Source organism: Sporothrix schenckii (assembly GCF_000961545.1).
Source record: "Sporothrix schenckii 1099-18 chromosome Unknown Cont43, whole genome shotgun sequence".
Lineage (NCBI taxonomy): Eukaryota > Fungi > Ascomycota > Sordariomycetes > Ophiostomatales > Ophiostomataceae > Sporothrix > Sporothrix schenckii.
Window position 1 is genome coordinate 2437080 of NW_015971144.1, and position 20784 is coordinate 2457863.

At 51.1% G+C, this 20784-nt stretch overlaps 8 protein-coding genes across 8 annotated transcripts; 3 read left to right on the forward strand and 5 right to left on the reverse strand.

Moving 5' to 3' along the window:
• Positions 1-178: 178 nt before the first annotated feature.
• SPSK_02303 (uncharacterized protein) lies at positions 179-2334 on the forward strand (the record flags this gene model as incomplete). Its single annotated transcript, XM_016729175.1, has 10 exons — positions 179-374; positions 428-639; positions 716-876; positions 945-1038; positions 1094-1243; positions 1301-1478; positions 1543-1754; positions 1814-2022; positions 2077-2166; positions 2235-2334. The coding sequence occupies 10 exons, from the start codon at positions 179-181 to the stop codon at positions 2332-2334; spliced, it is 1602 nt and encodes a 533-aa protein (XP_016589518.1).
• A 311-nt stretch (positions 2335-2645) lies between these two features.
• Positions 2646-3477, reverse strand: SPSK_02707 (uncharacterized protein; the record flags this gene model as incomplete). Its single annotated transcript, XM_016729574.1, has 2 exons — positions 2646-2972; positions 3019-3477. The coding sequence occupies 2 exons, from the start codon at positions 3475-3477 to the stop codon at positions 2646-2648; spliced, it is 786 nt and encodes a 261-aa protein (XP_016589519.1).
• Positions 3478-6482: 3005 nt separating this feature from the next.
• On the reverse strand, positions 6483-6728 carry SPSK_02876 (uncharacterized protein; the record flags this gene model as incomplete). Its single annotated transcript, XM_016729738.1, has 1 exon — positions 6483-6728. One exon carries the CDS (start codon positions 6726-6728, stop codon positions 6483-6485), a length of 246 nt encoding a protein of 81 aa, XP_016589520.1.
• A 283-nt stretch (positions 6729-7011) lies between these two features.
• On the reverse strand, positions 7012-8782 carry SPSK_02388 (uncharacterized protein; the record flags this gene model as incomplete). The annotated part of the gene is made up of 2 exons (XM_016729260.1): positions 7012-8561; positions 8635-8782. 2 exons carry the CDS (start codon positions 8780-8782, stop codon positions 7012-7014), a joined length of 1698 nt encoding a protein of 565 aa, XP_016589521.1.
• Positions 8783-11187: 2405 nt separating this feature from the next.
• Positions 11188-11931, reverse strand: SPSK_02737 (uncharacterized protein; the record flags this gene model as incomplete). Its single annotated transcript, XM_016729604.1, has 2 exons — positions 11188-11775; positions 11860-11931. 2 exons carry the CDS (start codon positions 11929-11931, stop codon positions 11188-11190), a joined length of 660 nt encoding a protein of 219 aa, XP_016589522.1.
• A 211-nt stretch (positions 11932-12142) lies between these two features.
• Positions 12143-13093, reverse strand: SPSK_02661 (uncharacterized protein; the record flags this gene model as incomplete). Its single annotated transcript, XM_016729529.1, has 1 exon — positions 12143-13093. One exon carries the CDS (start codon positions 13091-13093, stop codon positions 12143-12145), a length of 951 nt encoding a protein of 316 aa, XP_016589523.1.
• A 1077-nt stretch (positions 13094-14170) lies between these two features.
• Positions 14171-16530, forward strand: SPSK_02269 (metallopeptidase MepB; the record flags this gene model as incomplete). The annotated part of the gene is made up of 5 exons (XM_016729141.1): positions 14171-15439; positions 15500-15620; positions 15685-15985; positions 16078-16272; positions 16332-16530. 5 exons carry the CDS (start codon positions 14171-14173, stop codon positions 16528-16530), a joined length of 2085 nt encoding a protein of 694 aa, XP_016589524.1.
• A 1438-nt stretch (positions 16531-17968) lies between these two features.
• Positions 17969-20377, forward strand: SPSK_02263 (uncharacterized protein; the record flags this gene model as incomplete). The annotated part of the gene is made up of 2 exons (XM_016729136.1): positions 17969-18159; positions 18376-20377. 2 exons carry the CDS (start codon positions 17969-17971, stop codon positions 20375-20377), a joined length of 2193 nt encoding a protein of 730 aa, XP_016589525.1.
• Positions 20378-20784: the final 407 nt, after the last annotated feature.

Consider the following 20784-nt stretch of genomic DNA (forward strand, 5'->3'; position numbering starts at 1 on the left):
TAAGCTGGGGCGACAGTCACAGTAGCAAGCACGGAAATAAAATGTTTGGATATATTACTCGGAGAGATCCTCATTTTCGTGTCCCATCGGAATTATTTTCGTTGTCTCGCCGTTACGGCTCACAAACAGAATACGTATGAATCGCTACCTCGACCTAACAGCCACACACTTTAACACAATGGCCCAGAAAGACCAAGATGAGATCCAGGCGGTTGAAATGCAGGAACATCCTAACGAGACCGCCAAGGGTGACATTGGCCCGCTGATGCGCTCCAAAGAAGACAGCTTTGGCATCTGGCGCACCGTCCTCCGCCACAAGCGCGTCGGTCTCATCGCCATGACGGCCGCGTTTTGCGCGTCCCTCGACGGATACCGTAAGGAGTAGTCACCGGAGGCTGGCACCGAACGAATTCGACTGACACGTTAGAAATCAATCTTAACGGCAACATTGTTGCTAACAAGGGCTTCATCCGCCAGATGGCCAGCCCGGGCACGACCATCATTGCCGGAAAATACGTGTCGGCATGGGGCGGTATCCAATCCACCGGCCAAGCCGTTGGACAGATTCTGCTTCAATACGTAACGGAAGGCTACGGCCGCAAACCGGCTCTGATTGTCCTTTGGGTAATCTTGACTGCGGTAAGTGCTTACCTTAAGTATCAGCAGTTGGCAAATTCGTAATTGTGCACCCACTGACGTGCGTTTCTGCTGGTAGAGCATCTTTGCTGAATCATTCGCGACGCGCTGGGATCACTGGCTCGTTGCCAAGCTCCTGTCCGGTATGGGTGTAGGCATGCTGCAATCCACGATGCCTCTGTACCTCTCGGAAATCACCCCGACACAGCTCCGCGGTTTCTACATCAATGCTTACTCTTTGTAAGTCGGATTATCAATCGGCCTGCCCAGCCAGCCGAGCCCTGGTAATGGATACTGACATTGCGTAGCTGGTTTGTCATCGGCCAGCTGTTCGCCTCAGTGTCGCTCAACTCGCTCAACAAGTCGGACCCATACAACTTCCGTACTCCCATCTACACACAGGTGCGTCTTCTGCCCCATTGCGCTTCCCATGACCAGGCTCTCTAACACTGTATAGTGGGCAATGATTGGTGGTATTGGAATTGTTTTTGCCCTGCTGCCTGAATCACCTTGGTGGCTGGTAAGCCAAGGCAAAATGGACAAAGCACGAAAAAGTCTCGAAATATGCAACGGCGACATTACAGACTATGACTGCGACGAGCAGCTGGTATGTGCTCTTTTCATTAAGTTTGTCAAACTAGTACATATTCTTATTTCTGTCCAGGAGGTCATGCGTGCCACCGTTGCTGCTGAACGCCAACAGGCCGAGGTCAACAATGAACTTGGCCAGTGGGCGGTCTTCCAGGGCCGCAACCTGTTACGCTTCGTTATTGCTGGCTGGCCCAAAATTGCCCAACAATTTGTCGGGTTGTCTGTATTCAACACGTATGCTGCGTACTTTTGTGAGTATTTCCAGTATTTCCGCAAGCCACGTCGGACACATCTTCTGACGTATTCTACCAACAGTTCAAAAAGCCGGGAGCACCGACACGTTTATGGTGACAATCATTTTGTCCTGTGTGCAATTAATCTCGATGCTGGTCACCGCTGTGACGACGGATCGATTCGGTCGCCGCCCCCTTACTGTCTACCCATATGCTGTGACCGTCGCCTCGGTGCTCTGCCTCGGCATTGTGGGCTGCTTCGACTACTCGACAAAGCAGCTGAGTTCTCTTTTGGTAGGCAAATACCGTAGTTTTTAACGTTGTCGAATACGTGAGTTCAACTAACAATATAGATCTTCTTTGCTTGTCTCGCCACCTTCTCTACTACCGGTGCTTCGGCTATTGGTTATGCATATGCAACTGAAGTCCCACAGCAACGCCTTCGTGCAAGAACGTCTGCTTGGGCGCTGGCTTTCTCCAACATGATCTCCATTATGTTCAGCTTCTGCACGCCGCTGATGATCAATGGCAGTGCCAGTTGGGGTATCAAGACTGGCTTCTTGTACGTTTTAATCTCAAGATATATGGTTATGAGAGGTTACTGACTGGTCCATAGCTTCGCCGGAACCGGTGCTGTGGCTACCGTTATTGCCTGGTTTATTCTTCCTGAAGTGGCTCGTCGGACGCCGGCGGAGATTGACGAGATGTATGTTGCACCAAGACAAGCGATTTCCTACGCCATACCAAAGACATTTAACCTACTAACATGCGTAGGTTCAATAAACGAGTACCTCTTCGCAAATTCAAGGGATATCTTACAGACGTGCAGATGCGCGCCGATCAGATTCACGATAAGCAGGATGCGGTCGCTTGAATATAATGTGCAAAGCCGCCATGCACTGACACCCCAACGACTTTACACAACAACCATTCTTTAAAGTAATGTACATATTCTGCGTCGTTTCACAGCGTGAATGCCCAAGAAAAGCCATGCCAACTCAATCTTGTATCGCTAGATGTTCACAGTTGCCCAGGGACCATGTTGTTTGACCGATAGTACAAATGGATTGATTTAAATAGCTAAAGTTTACAAATCGATATGTCCTTCTATCTGTCCATCTACCTGACGCTTGTATCTATTTCGATGCACACCATTCACATGGCTCATGAAATGCGCCAATTGCGCTAGACCGAGATGCCAGCAATAATTGCCACAAGTTTTGCTGACTCCTCGTCCTTCAAAAAAGGACTATGCCCGCAATCCAGGGCTACCACATTTGCCCCAGCCGCTTCAGCCATGAAGACCTGTCCCTCATACGGGACAGCTGCATCTTGCTGGCACGCAACGTAAGTCTTGTGGGCCATGATAGTACCCGCAGCATGAGAGCACTTTTGCTTGAAGCTGGCCGTGCTTTGCTTCACCGTGGACGCAAGAGCCTCATCGGCCACTTCAATGTCGATGTCTTGATAGAGTGCATGTCGAGCGCCTTCGTTGAGAGAGACAAGGCCGTCCTTTTCGATTGTTAGTTAGATAGACAAGATTTCGTCTTGAGCACACCGTGACGTGCTTCAGGAGTTCACTTTCCTTGGGGGTCCACCAATCCGGATGAGGATCGGACTCGTCTTTTATGCGAACCATATCAAAGAGACTTGTTGCTGGAGCTGGCGGTGCAAACGCAGCTATGTATATAACTGCTTTCACACCACCTCGAAGACCTTTGGACCTGCGGTCTTGGATGGTGTGGCCAACAACACTATCAGTGCCTGGGATGCCTCCATAGCTGTGAAGTACAGCGACCAGTTCCCGTCCGGCATCCATGAAGGGTTGAATCGCTGACTGGATAGTCTCGATGTCATCATCGAGTGTGTGGTTGGCGGTGGGCGGCTCAGAACCTGCACTGGGGAGTGCTGGAACAACGACAGTGTATCCTGCCTCGCGCAAAGGCTCAACAAGCTTGGTGTAGTGAGAGGCTCGATGCCAAGCACCGTGAACAACAAGAACGATAGGCTTCTCCATATTATGATTGTTTGTACTTGGATGACAGAATCTGCAAATGACTGAAGCTGGATGATTCACGTTATATATATATTAATCTCGCATGCTGTACGGAGAAAAAGCACAGGGCTAGCTTTACACGCTTCGTATAAATGGCCCGGTTTGTACTAGCCCATCCTCCGACTGTCATCTTAATTCCCGTCCAGCCTTATGCGTTGCTGGTAAGAACTGTGCGGTGGGAAAAATAATAAAGAGCTGCATGTAAAGCTGTCGCCAAATTGGTTGTTAATACGGCTCCTTCAACGCTTTATTCTGCTTGCCGAGTCCAAGTAAATGTCACGCAAGCATATTACATTCGCCAAATGCGACGACCATTGCCATTTGCGTCGCTAGTACGACATACGTCAAGGGTCCACTCACGACATCTTCTTGCACATCATATATGCTACCTTACAGTTATTCTCAATTTACTGGTCTATTGGATTGCTCTTGACCATACTCGTGCACCAATGCTATCCCCTGCCATGGATGACCTTGGCCACGCAATCCTCGAAAGAGCGACCTTTGCCAAGTCCCACTCCACAGTTTGGGATTTTCGTGCCCACCGACATATACGCCTTTTGAACCACTCTCTGTCAGAATGTAGGGATGTACACACGAGTGGTGTCATATCAAGGGCCACGCAACTGACAAAGACCTTCCAGAACCACAGGTCACAGTATAGCTGGCGTACACGATCCGAAAAGTCGTCTTTCTGACCACTCAGAAAAGAAAGAGCCACTTGCTCCGTCCCTTCGACGTCCAACTTGACGATGGCGATCAGCCACTGAAACATCCTCGTCTCGACAGGCTGCCCTGCATTCCATAGTCCGACAACGTAATTGAGATAAAAGCTATCTGCGGCGGCCAGACCACACCATGAGGAAGTTACCAGACACCCCGCTTTGTGATCTGGGCAGAATAGTGCGCCACTATCGATTGGTAACCCACTGCTGCGGGATAAGCTCATGGTATGCGTCCGCGTGTGTGCCAAGAGAAGCCCGCAGAGGGCTTTGCAACCACTGCAGGATACCGAGTCGTTGCTATCACAGAAAAGCCGACTCCCGCTGGCCAAGGGGGCAGCTTGATCAGTCACAAAGTGTGCCGTATCTTTATCTTTTGTTGTTCTACGTTGAGGTCCGTCCAATAGCCTGGTAATGACTCTCAGCTGAAGGATAACCTCGTTGGCATTGGTGTTTGGTTTGACATGCAGCCCCACCGTAGAAAAGGAAGGGCTGTCGAATGTGGCAAAATAAGATGGCATCAGTCGCAGCGCGTCGGTATTGGCGGAGAGAGCGGTGAAGGAGCGCCGCCATATATTGGAGTCATCGCCGTCTGGAGGCATACCGGCTGCCGTGCGGTTGGTAAGGCGAGAGGAAATGGCCGATATGAAATGGTGGGCCCTGTAAGTAAAAAGACACGTGTAAGACCGGGCTCATTTTTGTGCTCATGTCCTGAGTTGGACGGATAGAAGTCACTAGGCGAAGGCTGAATGTGGGCAACATAACACTAGAGACTTACACGAGAACGCATCGCTGGAGAATTTCCCATTCCATGGCATCCTGCTCCGTTTCGTCATTAGGTTCACGGTGCCCTCTCATCTCTAGAAGGATCAGGATGCCATGTAAGTGAGCTCTCGCAGCGGACAGATTACCTGTACAACTCTGTCACAGTACTTGTTTAGCTTTTGAAATGTACAGTTTTCTTACTTCAGTGTAGGAAGCCTGGGGTGGTACCTCAATGATAGATAGGATTGCAATAAGCTTTATGCATACTACCGTCGTCCTCATACAGGAGTCTCCTAGCCACAGGTTGATGAGGCGTATGCACTCTCCTTTGTGATAAAAAAATGTCTTTTCAAAGGTTCCGAGGTCGCCAAATTTCCAACTAAAGTGGAGGCCGGCGAGAAGGACGGTACTGCGAAGTGCCGTGGGTTCGTCGATGGTCAAATGTAAGCTATGCAGAGGAAGTTGACGGTGAGTTTAGTGGACACACCAGTTTTGTAGTCTTGTTCTCGGGTAACTAACTCGTTATTCTTACCCGTCGAATCCCTGGTCCACCGTGGGCGTGGTTTGGGAGACTATTTCATGATTATTGGGTTAGTTGCCAACGGCACCTCCAATACCTTTGTGGTCCTTCACGCTCGGTACTCACAATACCCCAATAGATCTTGGGACTTAAGGGGCATCTTGATGGGGAGCACGTCAAATGGGTCTGTTCTCGCCGTGGGTAACCGCCACACCAGGCAGCCAGGTGTGCTCGGAAGCGGTCGTCTTTTCTCTCGTAGTGGAACATCTGGCGGAGCATATATGCATGATTTCCGACTTTTGAGACAGGTTGCACTAGTGTACGGCACGATTGGTATCAGTAGTCCCGTTCGACTATAGCCTCTGATCAGTATGACACTTACCATATTGGCTGGAGCTCGTCGCACCGTACATGTCTGTATTTGCAGGTAAGACAACCGGAGCGACTTCGCGTATGGTGTTGTCGCTTTGTCGCCATGTGTTTCGTGTTTCTAGTCGACGCAAGTGGCTGGGCTTTTGCTGTCAATATGCGAGTCTTAGAATTTCAGGCCTTGTTTTTCTGGCGTCGGGTGAGGTGCATATCTGGAACACTTTATTTCGTAGAATAGGAAGAATTAGCTTTTTCGCAAAACGGCTGCAACGGGACGGACTTTATGTTGAACAAAATAACCGTCTCACGGAACAGACGCTTGTCCGTTTTTGTCTAAATATACGAGTGTCCTAGCGTCCTGCATAGCCGAGGTGAGCGCTAATGCAGCATGCGTTTTGCCTACGTCGTAGTTGTCCGCCAAGGCAAAAGGTCTGGCACATGTTGCCACGAAAGCATTCTTGACAAGCCGGCGAAGTCAAGAGCAGCTTGTCGTGACTATTTTCTCTATGTCAAATCCGTAAGCCATGCCACCATCTGATGTACATGATTGCAATGGCTCTTCTGCTACGTAGGTTATTTCTCACAGTCTCTCAGGGCTGCGCCACAGCAACCTCAAACCGCTTCTCGTACGTACGCACGCCTCCATCGACGCCCCAGGCTGCGTAGGTCACAAGGCTGCTGTCATCCCCCAAGAACGAAGACCACGAAGCCATTTCAGAAGGATATTCAGCCCGCTCCATGCGAATGGGTGGTATTGGAGGATACACCCCAGTACCGGTCAATTCTTGCCGCATAGGCGCATCCACCGCAATGTTTACGGGTCGCCTTTGGCGCATGGGGAGGATGTGGCAACTGGGAGGAAAGCCAACAATGTGCCTGCAGTTAACGGACCTGGTACGGTACCTTTGTGCCATATCCCGTAGAGAATGCCTGGCTTCAACATCAGATGACCTTGCACTGTCTATATCTCGAACAACAGGAAGAAATGCTGGTATGTTGGCGCAGGTATGTGGTCAAGTGTGAATATAAGGGACAAAGTGACACAAACAAGTTTTTTGAGAGAAATGCACCCATTTGATGTACGCGACAAAATATGAAATTTAATTCCCATCACAGCCATTAAGTACAATTTTTCACTTTGTATTCTTCCACCAGACCGCCGAGGCTCTTCGCCCGGCACGGCGACAACAGGCCCTCCTTACCAAGATGGCTTTTTAGCCCCAATTCTCGCAGGAGGCAGTCCGTATACGCGACGCAGTCCCACAAGAACCAGTTTGCGATATCGCCCTTGTTGAGGTACCGCCGGCGACACCAGACCACTGTTTCCGCAACATCCTTTTCCACTGCGGCCTTTGACTGGAGAGCCTGAATCCTGCCGTCCAGAGCGGCGACAGCCCACAAGGACTGCACTTCGGCAACACGCCAAGAATTGACGAAGCTCATGCGGCCCACGAACACAATCGACGAGTCACTTATGGGCACAATGGTCTGGTACAGACGGTACGGCGTCGTCTTGGGCTCTTTTTTAAAGAATCGTGGGGGGTGAGCAAGGATAGGAAACCGGTTCAGGACTGTTTTCTCGGCAGCAAATTCTAATGCGTCCCACTTGTGGCAGTCGACGGTGGCCGCGGGGCCGAGACGTAAGGGGACAGGGAGTCCGAGTGACAATGATGTCTGCGGATCATAGTGACCGAGAGTTTGTTTCCATCCTGTTCCGTAAATGAGTGCGTCAGCGGCAATACGGGTCCCATCAGCGAGGACCACAGCGTCGGCTTCCATATGCGCAATATCCTCTCGAAAGATCTTGACATTTTCGGCAATGACGTCGAAGAAGTCGTCGCGCTGCTCGACACCAGTGTTGTCATTGGCCCAGAAGAGGGGTGTATCTGGCTCCAAATTCTTGAAGCCGTTCCCTTTGGGGTCGGGCCGGTCATAGTTCGCTGCCTTCCGGAAGTCCCTTTCGATTAACCGCCATAAGAAACGGATGACGCTGCGCCCGATTGCTGTCCGGTTCAGGAGGCGCACAAAAAACGTGTCCTCGACAAAGTGGGAAGACAAGATGTAGAACAGAATCCGGGTCAGGAGCGGCTCGTCGGGTGCTTTAAATGGCGGCGATGCCTGGGCCGGTGCAAAGAAACAGGGACCGTTTCCCGACTTGCGGATGATCCAGTACACCGTCTTTCCGGCCCGCGCAGCAGAATAGCACGCATCCGCAGCGGACTTGGCACCACCAATCACCACAACGCGGTTACAGGTCGTGTTGGTGAAGAGGTCCGATGAGGCGAGGTTTTTCATGTGTGTCTGGGTGCCATTGAATAATGACAGGTTTGCAATGTTGGGAAGTTCTGGCTCCGTGGTAATGCCAGACGCATCAATGATTTTTCTGGCACGAAGAAATCTGGCCAAATCACCGCCACCTACCAATTCGACGTGCCAAAGATGCTCTTCTGTCTTCTTCACCGTCTTCACACGAGTGTTGAAAAGGATACGGGCTTCTAAAGTCGAGCCGGCATATTCGTGGGACCGTGCATAATCCTCCAGGTACCGTGTCATATGCGTGGCTGGAAAGAGGCCGAAAAAGTTATCTTTGGGCTCGAGCTCAAGCGGCGCATCGGAGAACTCGGCAACAGACACAGAATCCTGTGTTCGCAAATACTCGTATACACGGTCTGTAGGCCGTCAGTCAAAACCAGGATATTTGGCAGAGTATGGTATACCAGAGTTCACAAGAATGGCCTTTACCTCTGCTCCAAGCCCCACCCAAACATTTGCCCGCTTCCAATATTGCTAGTTTGTCATGTGGGTGGATTTCAAGATATGTCCTTGCAGATTGGATGCCGTAGAGGCCAGCTCCAATGACGATGACGTCGAATACTGTTGTTTCTGACATTTCGTATACCAACAACTAAGGAGAGTCGACTGAGAAATGAATAGACGGAGTATTGTTCTGCGTTGTTGAAGAAAGACGCATAGAACCACCTTTTGTATGAAAGCGTTTGACATCGACATTGAACAGACACGTCGGTCGAATATACCCCAAAGAGGTTAAGCTTCTGAAACGCACATATTCAATATGCGTCTGAAAACGACTCCGAAAACAAGCATATGGAGCTTTGCCAGACCTGCCTGCCTACGCCAATGAATGCAACACGACGCTAGAGCTCAAAGTGCTATTTCAAATAATGCCTTACGCTTTTGTGAGTATTGAACGCCACCTGCACCTGTGGCTGGCTGAGGTTGGCAGGCCGGAAGGCTAGAATGGACGACCGCAATAAGCTAATCCAAAAAGTAAAACAGCGCGGCCGTTGGCATTCTCAAACGAACAGTCTCTTCCCCGCTTTTTTCGTTGGCGTCTGTGACCAAGCACATTGTTGTCCTTACTGTCCGAAGCCTATTTAAGATGTTAATATTTAAGATACAATTTCGAGAACTTTTAAAATATGGGTATACGATTATATGCACACACCATGAAGGTCGTAAGCCGTAAACCCAAACCAATCAACATACTGTTGCATAGATATAGCAACGTAGCGTAAGAACATTAATCTCTTGCCCCCCACAGATATATCGGTTAATAAAATATATTTGTTCCAGCCACGCCACTTACTGCAGTGCGGAACAACCAACACCCAACAGACACATTAAAAAGCACACTGGGAGGCCATTAGGCCAACTACTGTGCCTCAAATCTGCAGAAATCATGCCCAACCCCTCTTCACCGGTGTAAACACTGACATTTGAATATTATTAAGGTAATTGGCGGCGAGATAACGCGGTTTCTTGTCAACATACTTCCTATCCAACTAGCTTTTTCACTTTTAACAGCGCTGCAATCTTATCACAACGTTGAAACCAAAACAAATCTTCCTTTGTCTGCAACCCAAAAAAAAAAAAGAAAAAGAAAAAGAAAAACCAATGTCCCGCCTCCACAGTCCTCACCTTTTGCTCGGTGGCCTTGTCAAGTCACCTCACGGCAACAAAGTAGCCTACCATCTCAGGACTCGTATAAGCACACCAGATGACGATGCACATGACCAACCCCAACCGCGATACGCCTCCAACATTTGGGTCGCGAACGTTGGTGAGGGACATTCAGTACGCCAGGTAACCCACGGGTCGTTTAATGACCATGCGCCGCAGTGGTCGGCGGACGGCATGTTACTTCTCTTCATGTCCGACCGGCACCCTCGTGAGCACGTATACGATCCAGAGGCCAATTATCACCTATAACGACTCTGGTTCGGTGTAGACTCGGAGCCGGCACCCATTTAAGTGCCGTGGCCATTCGCACATTTCTGCCCCTGGCCTAAGCACAACCGCTTTTTACTTGCTACACAATATACATGGACCGGCTTCGACCAGCGGTTTATTGACGCCCACGAGTTGCGCCCACAACGATATAGCGAAACTGCCATCTACGGTCAGGGGCGTGTAAAGAAGATGGCCCCTTGCTACACTCCAGATGATGGACGGGTGGCCATGCTGGTTGAATATCCAGCATCTGAGTCTACTGAGTCTACATTACCGGCGGGGAGTTGTCAGCTGTGGATCGGCGGGGACTGTCATCCTCACACGGTCGCCGTAGCAAGACACAGAATGCATACACGCCATTTCCCTTTTCCATCAGCCACATTGCTTGGGCCGGGAAGGAGCTTTATTTCCTCTCCAAGGAAGGCAGCAATGTTAACGGTAATTGCATACGATCAAAACCGGCCATTTACCGTATAGGACACGATCCTCGACAACAAGAGGAAGACCAAGACCGAGACGAGACATACAGTATGGTGTATAATGGCCCCGACGCTGGTAACGATTGTTGGATACTTGATATTACTAGTGCAGGAGACGACCTTCTTATTCACGAAAGAGATGCAGCTGGAGAAGAGAGGTTACATCTTTTACATGCCGGCTATACGGTATGGAAACAAAACATGCCCATGTTTCAAGTTGTAGCATGCAATCCACGGGATACAAATCAACCTATGGTCATAGCTATGCTTACCGCCTCTACCGAAGGGGAAGAGTCGACCGAAACCTTTTGTGTTTTTCAAACAAAGGATGCCGATGAAATAGTCTCGATTAATCTACTACAGTTATCCGATCATCATCGGTGAAATAACTATAATTAATAAAACCTTTTATTCGAAGAGTCTCTTTACTTCACCTCCTTAACAGCTGAAATATGACTTTTTTAAGCGGCTCCTCTACACTAAAAGAACATAAAATCAAGCAAGAATAAGAAGGGTAACACTATTAATAAAAATTATAAAAACAATATAAGTCACACCTTAAAATTTAACTATTATAATTATTAGTTGGATATGTCTTCATAATAATAGTCGTCAGGTAGTAGTAGTAAATTCGAGAGTGAAGATAGGTGTGCATTATAACAAAGATTAATTCTAACCTTTTCTTCCTCTCGGCGGCCACTTTGAGGAAGCGCGGAACCATGCGGACAAGGTCGAGGAGTTTGGCGCGGCGGTGGTGAGCCGTACGCTGAGCTTCTTGTACGGCGAGGAGAACCCGCTGTACAGTGAGTTGCCTGCCGAGGACACAGAGGACGTCGACGGCAAGGCGGTCGCAGGCGGGCCCGTCGACGGTGGTCGCACACGCTGCCGCAGACGCAGCCGCAGACGAATGCGACAAAAAACCGGCCGTCGACGCTAATCCACTGTTGCGGCGCGGCACATCTGGACCAATGCCATTGCCAGCTACTACGGCGTCACGGCGCTGGTAGTGCTCGCGCGCAAGGAGATTGACACAATTCTTGCGAGGACGGGCCTGGCCACCGACGAGTTTGTGGAAGCGAGCGGCGTGTCGGCCGGGGCATCGGATGACGCGGCACTGCACCGTATGTTTGTCGACAAGGCCATCCAGCTGGTGCTGTCACTGTCGCGGACAACGCAGAGCCTCGACGGCGTGTTCGGCCTCGACGACTTTGTGCTGCGCCGGATCAAGAAAGCGCACGGCCCGCGACAAGTTCCTCGAGAAAATCAACGCCGCCAACGTGACGATTGCCACGATGAAGGCTGAGGCCATTGAGCAGCAGCAGCAACTGGAACAGGCGGGGAGGGTCGCCACCAACGTGGTCGGCGGCCGTGGATGACACGGAAACAAAATGGAAAGAGCGCGGCAAGATCTCGCACGTGGCCGTCAGGGAGCAGCGGAACATGGCTGCTGAGCAGCAGGCCCAGGAGGGCGAGGTAGTACGCTTCATTACCAATCCAGCAGTGGTGCTACAGCACGCTGCTCAATGGAGCATCGCACCCGCCATAGCCCCCAAGACGACGGCCATTGCTGCCGCCAAGCTCGGCGCGGAGATGGTTGCCAGGTTGCTGTGCGGTGCTCCAGGGATATTTGCAGGGCAGGAGATGTTGCCCGAGTGGATACAGGACGCGTTCCAGATCCCAGACACCACGGTGGTGGAGGCGGCGGCATCCATTGTCGGCGCACAACCGAAGGTGGTTGTGGTCATGTTCACAAAGGGCTTGTCCTCGTCGTAGTCGGCCACGATACCGAGAGTGGTGCTGTCTAGATACGCACACGTGACCCCCGGAACACTGTTGACATGCAATTTGCAGCCTTCGTCCTCTATACCGACGACAGAGACCGGCCACGCAAAGGGCACGTTGGCACACGACGTGTTGGCCGTACCGGTGACGAGGTCGGCGAGCGATGCCCCGGCACCCCTTTTCAGCGTAAAGCCAAAGCTTCCGTAACTCGCGGGCGTGTCGACAGCCGAGACAAAGCCGCGGGTGTCATTGCTGGCCACCATTGCCGCGAGAGAGATAGAGTAGTCCACGTGAAAGGTGCCCTCGTACCCCAGCATGGCCGGCAAAGCAGTGTAAAGGTAAACGTTGTCGTCGCTGGTGGTGACATGGCCAATCGAGTTGGGAGACAGTTGCTGGGGGTTGTCGAGAAACAATTCTGTCTGCACTTGTGTGTTGTTCCCTTCGCCGCTGCTGCGGGAGATGTTCACGCTCATGTCAGGGTACAGGTTGATTGCGTTCGCCTTGTTTGTCAACGAAAAAATGACCGTTAAGATACCGGACGTCGAGTCGTAGGTTTCGTTACGGGGGAAAATGATACTGATGTTGACGTACTGCGGGAAATTATTGTCCGCTGCGGCCATCGAAATGCTTTGTGTCAGCACAGGAGCCACGGCGATGGCCCGTGAGGGCGTTGACCAGTGGAAAGCCATGTCGTGGGGAGACGAGTCAAGGGAAGTACAGAAAAAAGTTAAGAGGAGAGTCAGGAAAAGAGTCAAGAGAAAACCGAGAGAAGAGAGAGCAAGAATGAATCTGCGTTGGAATGCGGGTGGGTTACGCGAGGAGGAGATGCAAGATGGAAGCGAGCGCGGCGTAAGGGAAAAAGTCATATGCAAATTGGCGAAGTGTATCTACGCTCCTTTTGACCGTGCACAGTGTTGTTTCTGTTTTTGTATATATTTTTTGATTTTGCCGGTGGCATGCTGAAACCAACAAACGCACAGGGTCAGGCACGCAGGCCTCGAGGGGCGGCCATGGCCGAATAAAGGCAATGGTGCATCGATTGCGGATTTCCCCTTTTACCTATAGATGATTTACCAGCCGCGTAACCGTTGGTACTGACAACCTAAAGTGGGCTGTTTTTAATTTCATACTTCGGTTGGATCCCCGGAAAAAGGAAGACATCCCGTTCCACCTCGTGATCCTCTCTCCGGTCCGCGGAGAGTGGATATACCATTTTTTACACAAAAGAGAGGTATTAGGATTAAGTGTAGGACTAAAAGATACTGAAACGGAGTGGGACACCTGCCCTACCAACTCAACTCTCACTAATGAACTAAGGAAGTACATCTATAACTAAGGCTAGGACTTCCCATCTGTTTCTATAAGATGAATTCACTTGTTCATAAAAAGACTCGATGATTATCGGTCACGGTTTTCGATCGGAAGGTTTTATTAATGTACCTTTTTTTTTGATATATAGTTATTTGAATTTTTTAACTATTTTTTAACTTCCCTTTTTCCTTTTATTTATTATTGAAACAGTGTAAGATACCCTACCTAACTATTTTAACTTGTAACTTATTACTGACGTGGGTCACATGACGTATCTCGTCACCCACACACTGCCTGACATTAGACCCCTCTTCGTTCGCTACGTACAACCGCCGTCCGTGTTTTTATCTATCGTTCTCAATCTTTCTATGCCAATTGCTTTTCTCAACAGTTTTGCGTAAACAGCTCTATCTTGAATTGTGGACTGCCTTGATACTCCAGTGTATCGAGCAACCATGGCACCCAACGCCCCGCAACCGCTCCCCGTCATCCTACAAACGGAAGATGTGATGCCTACATGTGCGCGTCATATTGCTGAGCACCGCAGTCTTACGGAAAAGATCATTGGCTCGGTGGTGCTATCAACAGCTACTTTCGAAAGTGTTGTGCTCCCGCTGGAGGAGTTAGAAAATGCGCAGAGTGGTGAGAAGGCCATTATTGACGCTCTAAAATATTGCGCAGCCAGTCTTACCTGTCAAACGGCTGCGGAGGCCGCCCAGGATGTTTTTCGCGCCTATTATTCGTCAGCTATGCGACGGGAAATGTATATTCTGTTACAAGCTGTCAATGACCGGAAAGAGTGCCTCGATCCAGAGTCTCAGAAGCTTCTTGACCACAGACTTCGGGATTACGCAGAGAATGGCTTTGACAAGCTCAACGACGCAGAAATCCAGCACCGCCAGAAGCGAAGCAACCGCATTGAGAAGCTATGTACTGAATATTGCCGCAACGTGCGGACAGAGCGGGGAGGAGAGTGGTTCACGCCGCAGGAGGTGTACGGTCTCCCGGAACGCGACCAGGAGCCGGTGGGCGATGACGGCAAGGCATTTTACAGCTACGCAAACAAACAGTTTGACGTGATGAGCCGCGCCCGTGATCCAAAGACGCACCGCCAAATGGCCGAGGGTGCAGGCTATAGCTGTGCCAAGAACGTGCCTATCTTCCGGGAAGTCATGCTACTAAGAGACGAGAACGCCCGTCAGCTGGGCGCCGCCAACCACGCTTCCACCAAGCTACCGTATCGGCTGGCTGAATCACTGGAGTGGCTGGACCATTTTCTCAACGATGTGGCCAACACCTTGATTCCAGCTGCGCGTGCTGAGCATAACAATGTTGCGGCGGAGCGGAGACGCAGTTTGAAAGAAGAGCCGGGCGAGGAAGTCCCGGAGGATGACAACACTATGCCGCCCTGGGATTACCTTTACTACAGCACGAAGCGAGACGACAAGGTCCTGCCCATCGACCACGCAGCCATTGCCGAGTACTTTCCTCTGCACCACACGTTCACCGCTATGCTCGCGCTCTTTGCCGACTACCTGCAATTGTGCTTTGACCCAATCGCACCCAGAGAATTGGCAACTGTTGCGTGGCACCAAGACGTTCAGGGCTGGGCCGTATGGGACGAACGTCAGGAGCATAAAGATGAGTTTATTGGCTACCTTTTTGCCGACTTGCTGGAACGCCCTCACAAATATAGAGGTAATCAGAGTGTAAATCTTCAACCTGTAAGTTCACACTCATAGAAACTTTACAAAATGGACACAAGAGAAGCTGATGATCTGCAGGGTTACGTTAGACCAGATGGCACCCGAGTGTATCCGTCAAACACGCTCATGTGTAATTTTCATCTGTCGCCGACCAAGGCCTATCCATTAAGCCACATGAACTTGATCACCATGTTCCATGGTAAGACACTCCTAGACACTGGTGAAGACCATTGTACCAGAGTAGCAGCCTTTGATAGATATAGAACTCGGACACAGTATACATGATATTATATCTCGCACGCGATACGCCCGATTCCACGGATACAATGTCCCTCGCGAGCTAGCCGAGGGCAATGGTATGATGCTGGAACAATGGTGCTGGTTGCCAGATGTGCTTCGACAGCTCAGCTGGCACTACACTCGTGTTGATCAGTCCTTCAAGGAGGTGTGGCACAAGGAGCACCCTGGTGAGGACCTACCACCGGAACGCATCCCGGAGTCCCACATAGCACAGCGTATTGCACGAAGACCCGGCAATATTCGATCAAACACCTTGGGCCTTCTGTATGTCTCAGCTGGTTTTTTGAACTTTTCTTCTTCTTTTTCTTGTTATTCGTTTTCTTCACTCCATTTAAAAACTACTGACATGCCTTTAGAGTGCTCGTCCTCTTTGACCTCATGGTGCATAGCCCACCCAGTCGTGAAGCCCCTGAGAAGCTCGACTTTGCGGCCGCGTTCAATGCATATTCTCTGAGAATCAAGTCACGAGGTCTACCAAAGAATGCTTTACCACACACCGCTGTGACTACACTCTTTGACGGCTATGATGCCGGGTTCTATGCATACACGTGGTAAGTAGTATTCACCGGGCTTGGTTAACTGAAAGCAAATTCTGAATCTTCAATGGCAGTGCCCAAGTTTTGGCCCTAGACTTTTTTGCGACCACGTTTGCTGCCGATCCGTTGTCACGCGCTGCCTGGCAGAAATTCCGTGAGGGCATCATGGAACCGGGTGGCAGCCGCGATGAGCGTACTCTGGTGAAAGAGTTTCTGGGCGGCAGGTCCATGGATGCATCGGCACTGTATTCTTTGCTTGGACTGAAAAAGTAGGGTCCTTTTCTGCTTTCCTTTCGTTCTTCATCATTTGGTTTCTGTTATAATTCCCACTTTTTTGTCTACAACGACTCTTCATACAAATATGTACATGTTAGCAACTTCAACCGTTATATGCAGGGCCACCTCATCACAGATGCCTTCACGTTCGACATCCATAGTCGTATCTACTAGCCAAAGCTTGGCAAGGGCCTTATTGTTGCCCTGGGCCGTAGGAAAGGGAGCGACTCCACCCTTTTCAGTCTGGCTTTTCGGATCGATAAAATGGTGCAGAGATAGCGGTACTACGTCCGTGAGCTCTTTCAACCCACTACGCTGCCAGATGCAGCGTAGTCGGCCGACAATCATGATCTCTAGCCGTGACAAATATAGCTTCGCACCAACAGGAAACATGATAGTGCGTGGGGGTGAAGAGGGAGGCCTAGTATAGCCGATATAAGTTGGTGGGGGATAACTAATAAATGCTAATTTACCCAACTCTGCTCTTCCGCTCGAAGCGCCAATAGGCCAAATTAACTTTTGTCAAAATTACCGTAACCGCTAACCGTCGTAGCCTCTTTATGACTGCATTGACCGTCAAGGCTAGCTATGTTGAAAACAGCCAGATGCAGTGGTGTGTTGCCGTCACTGTCTAATTTCCCTATATCTGCACGACGGTCTAACAGAAGCTTCACCATATGGCTATCACCCTGACGAGCAGCAACATGAAGTGCTGAAAGCCGGCTATGGCATCTGTCTTCTGGTAGAAAAGGCGGTGAGTGGGATTGACGTGGCTTTGGGCTTGACATCGTGCTGTAAACACTGGGATGTTTGATTTCGATAGCAAAGGTTGAAAGGACTGGAAGGGGATAAAGTAGATGAACGAGGACCCCAGCCTAGCCTATATTGGTAAACAGGATCACGAACGTAATTAGTTGTTCTTTCGGGGGAAAGAAAGTACGGAGTAAGAAGTACGAATTTTCTGATAACGTCGCGAGATAACATTAAAATGCCACCCTACCCCCTATACGTTATCACGCTAACCCTAGAGAAGCATATTTAAAGTCCGTTTCTGACTTCAGTGCACAAAAAGGTTTAGCGCCACTGGTCATGATGGGGATGGTGCGTCCTTTGCCTAGCTTAGCCACAGCTGGAGGTGACTGGTGGGCGGGCGAGGAGATGAGTAGATTCTGTTAAATTGGGTCTCTGATAAGAAAACGTCGCAACGTAGTAACGAATACCAGTAGTCGGATAACACCTTGAAGGTGTCGCAAAACGTAAAAGCCCGTACTCGTAGATAAGGTAACTGTTTGGAAGGCCTCGATGGCCCCTCTAAGACCGACAAAAGCGTGTGGGTTGGGGCAAGGAGAGCGAACCTCTTCCATCATTTCGTATGTGCTCCGTGTTTCCTTATTGTTAGTCTTGATTTTTTGGAATTTTCCTAGTAATATACAGTATGGATCGACAGGTGACGAGTCTGATAGACTTACAAAGCCCCAGCGAATTAACGGCCGCGCAAGTACCTCCACTACACCAAAAACAACAGCAGCAGCAGCGCCCACGACGAGCGGCTACACGTGGCGAGCGGTCGTGCGACACCTGCCGCCGACGAAAGCTCAGATGCGTGCGCGAACCCGAGCAAGAGCGGTGCGTGCTGTGCTCTTTCCACCAGCGGGAGTGCACGTACCTTAATGCGCCACAGCATAGACGTAAGAGGCAGCGGAAGAAGGTAACGGCAGGGAATAATAATAATGGTAAAGGAGGAGACACCTTAAATATAGAAGACGAGTACGGCGACCATCTCCCCTCCGTCCGAATTCACATTAGCGTTTATAATCGCTAACTACGGTATATTATACGAAGTCCCGGTAAAAAGAGGCGGTCCAAACAGCTCGAAGTAGAAAAGGCAGCCACTGTCGGCAGCCACAGAGACGATACCGACGACGACGACGCCGGCCGGGCCCGCCTCAGCCTCACGCTCGGTCTGCATCCGACGACGCACTTCAAGTACATTGGCCCCGGCTCGCTACATGAGGACATGCTGCTCGACTTCATCGACCCGTCGTTTCGCTACCACAACGACTCGGACGCCTCCAAGTTCTGCCGTGTCGCCGAAGGTGTGACGTTCTTGGCGCGTCTCGACAGTGCGGGCGGCGGAGAAAGTGAAAATAGTGATGCCGAAGCCGTCGAGCGGTTGGTGCGGCCGCACGGACCCGGGTTGGTGGATCTGTACTTTCGCATCGTGCACCCGAGCTACCCGATCCTGCACAAGGGCGTGTTCCTGGAGCGGTACCGGCGCATGGATCGAGCGACCTTCCTGCCGGCGCCGTTGCTGGCGGCCGTGTACCTGCTGGCGATGGACTGGTGGGAGTACGACCAGGCACCGCTGGTGGGCCCGGTTCCCCAGCTGAGTCTGACCAAGACAGGCAGCAACAACAACAACATGTCTAAGCCTGACGGTGATGCCTTGGCACGAATCGCGTCGCGTGCATTAATGGCCGAAGTTGTACACCGGCCAAAGCTGTCGACGGTCCAGGCTTGCCTCCTACTACTACAGCGAGCTCCGTCATCGGACCACACTGGTAACAGCGGCGACTCATGGGTGTTGACAAGCCAGCTGGTGGCCGTGGCCGAGGAGCTGGGCCTGCACGTGGACTGCGGCTTCTGGAACATCCCAGCGTGGGAAAAGGGGTTGCGGCGGCGGCTGGCGTGGGCGGCTCTGATGCAAGATAAGTGGAGCTCGCTGATCTACGGGCGGCCGTCGCATGTGCAAGCATCACACTGGCGGATCCCGCCGCTGACCATAGTCGATTTTTGGGGCGACAACGATACCGATGACAGCGACGGGACTAACGACAGCACCGAGGTCGACAAGGGCCGCCTGTTGTTCATCCACTTGGCGCGCCTCACCGAGGTCATGGCCGGCGCCCTGGCCACGTTTTACAGCCATGACAGCCAGCGCCACGCAGAATTTTCCGCGTCCGACGCAATGCACACAATCGAGCTCGTCAAGTCTGTGGCGCTGCAGCTACGGGCGTGGGCGACAGGCCTGCCGGCGTGCTTGCGTATGGAGGCTGTGAGACCGCGGAAGCTGTGCTCAAACGGGTACCTGCACCTGTCGTACTTTGTTACTGAGATTATGATCTACCGGTGCATCGTGCGCAGCCTGGCCAGATCACCTCCACAAAGGACAGATAATGTATCCGGAAACGCCGCCCTCCTCCTACTTTGCCGCGAGGCCGCGAAAACGCGCCTTCTGCACGTCATGCGCTTTGTTGAGGGCCTGCGGCCCGAGCACCTACAGGCGTTTTGGTGGTTCGCGTCGGCCAAGTCGCTGGCGTACATCCGCACATATGTATCGATCCTGTGGGCGACGAGCTCAGGGGATGCTGAGGCCGAGTTCTACCGCCAGAAGCTGGATGAGTTCCGGTGGAGCCTGCGCGTGCGGGCGCGCGGCGTGGCATTTGTGACAGCGGCGCTGCGCGAGATGGGCGAGAGCCTCGAGGATATTGACATGAGCCGGTCACCGTTTGTGCAGAGGCTAGCGGCAGAAAGAGCAGCGAGGTCCATGCAGATGCAGGTGCGGATACCGTCAATGGGAGACACAATGGACGCAGTGGGTAGTACAGAGGTGACACACGCGGTGGAGTCCATGCCTGTCGGTGGTACGGTCGCCGATACATTGGCTGCCGTCGCCGTAGATCCTCTCTTGGCCGATGGCAACGACCTGGACGATATGGCCCTACAGACGACGCCCGAGTTCCTAGCTGACTTTGGCGTGTCAGCCAGCGAGACTCTATTTGCTGACATCAAGAGCTTGCACCTGCAACTGTACCCGATGGATGATGCGCATGCGCTGCTCTAGGGGGAAATAGGTTCCTCGGGTTTTTATCATGCGAGCTATTCACATCGTAAAACGACGGCTGGCAGTTATCGGCCGTTAAGAGTAGAATAAATAAATAAAACCCCGCATAATATTATCCGATGCTCTTGCTTCAAAGTAATACCCCAGAATTAAAGGTCACTGCTTCTTTCTTTTTGCCTCTTTTCCCGCAGTCGTCTCACATCAGCTACATCTTTATCTTACTTGTCATTTTGGTGTACACTTGCCCAATCACCCCCAGTCCTCTCCTCTCTTTCACCAACACGTTTCCAGTAGCCACATTACAAACCACTACAAGCGCTAGCTATTGGATTGTATACTGCTTCCAGGAGCTTACTGGCCATAGAACGTTCTTGAAGCAGGTGAGATTTGTTGTAAACATCGTTTGG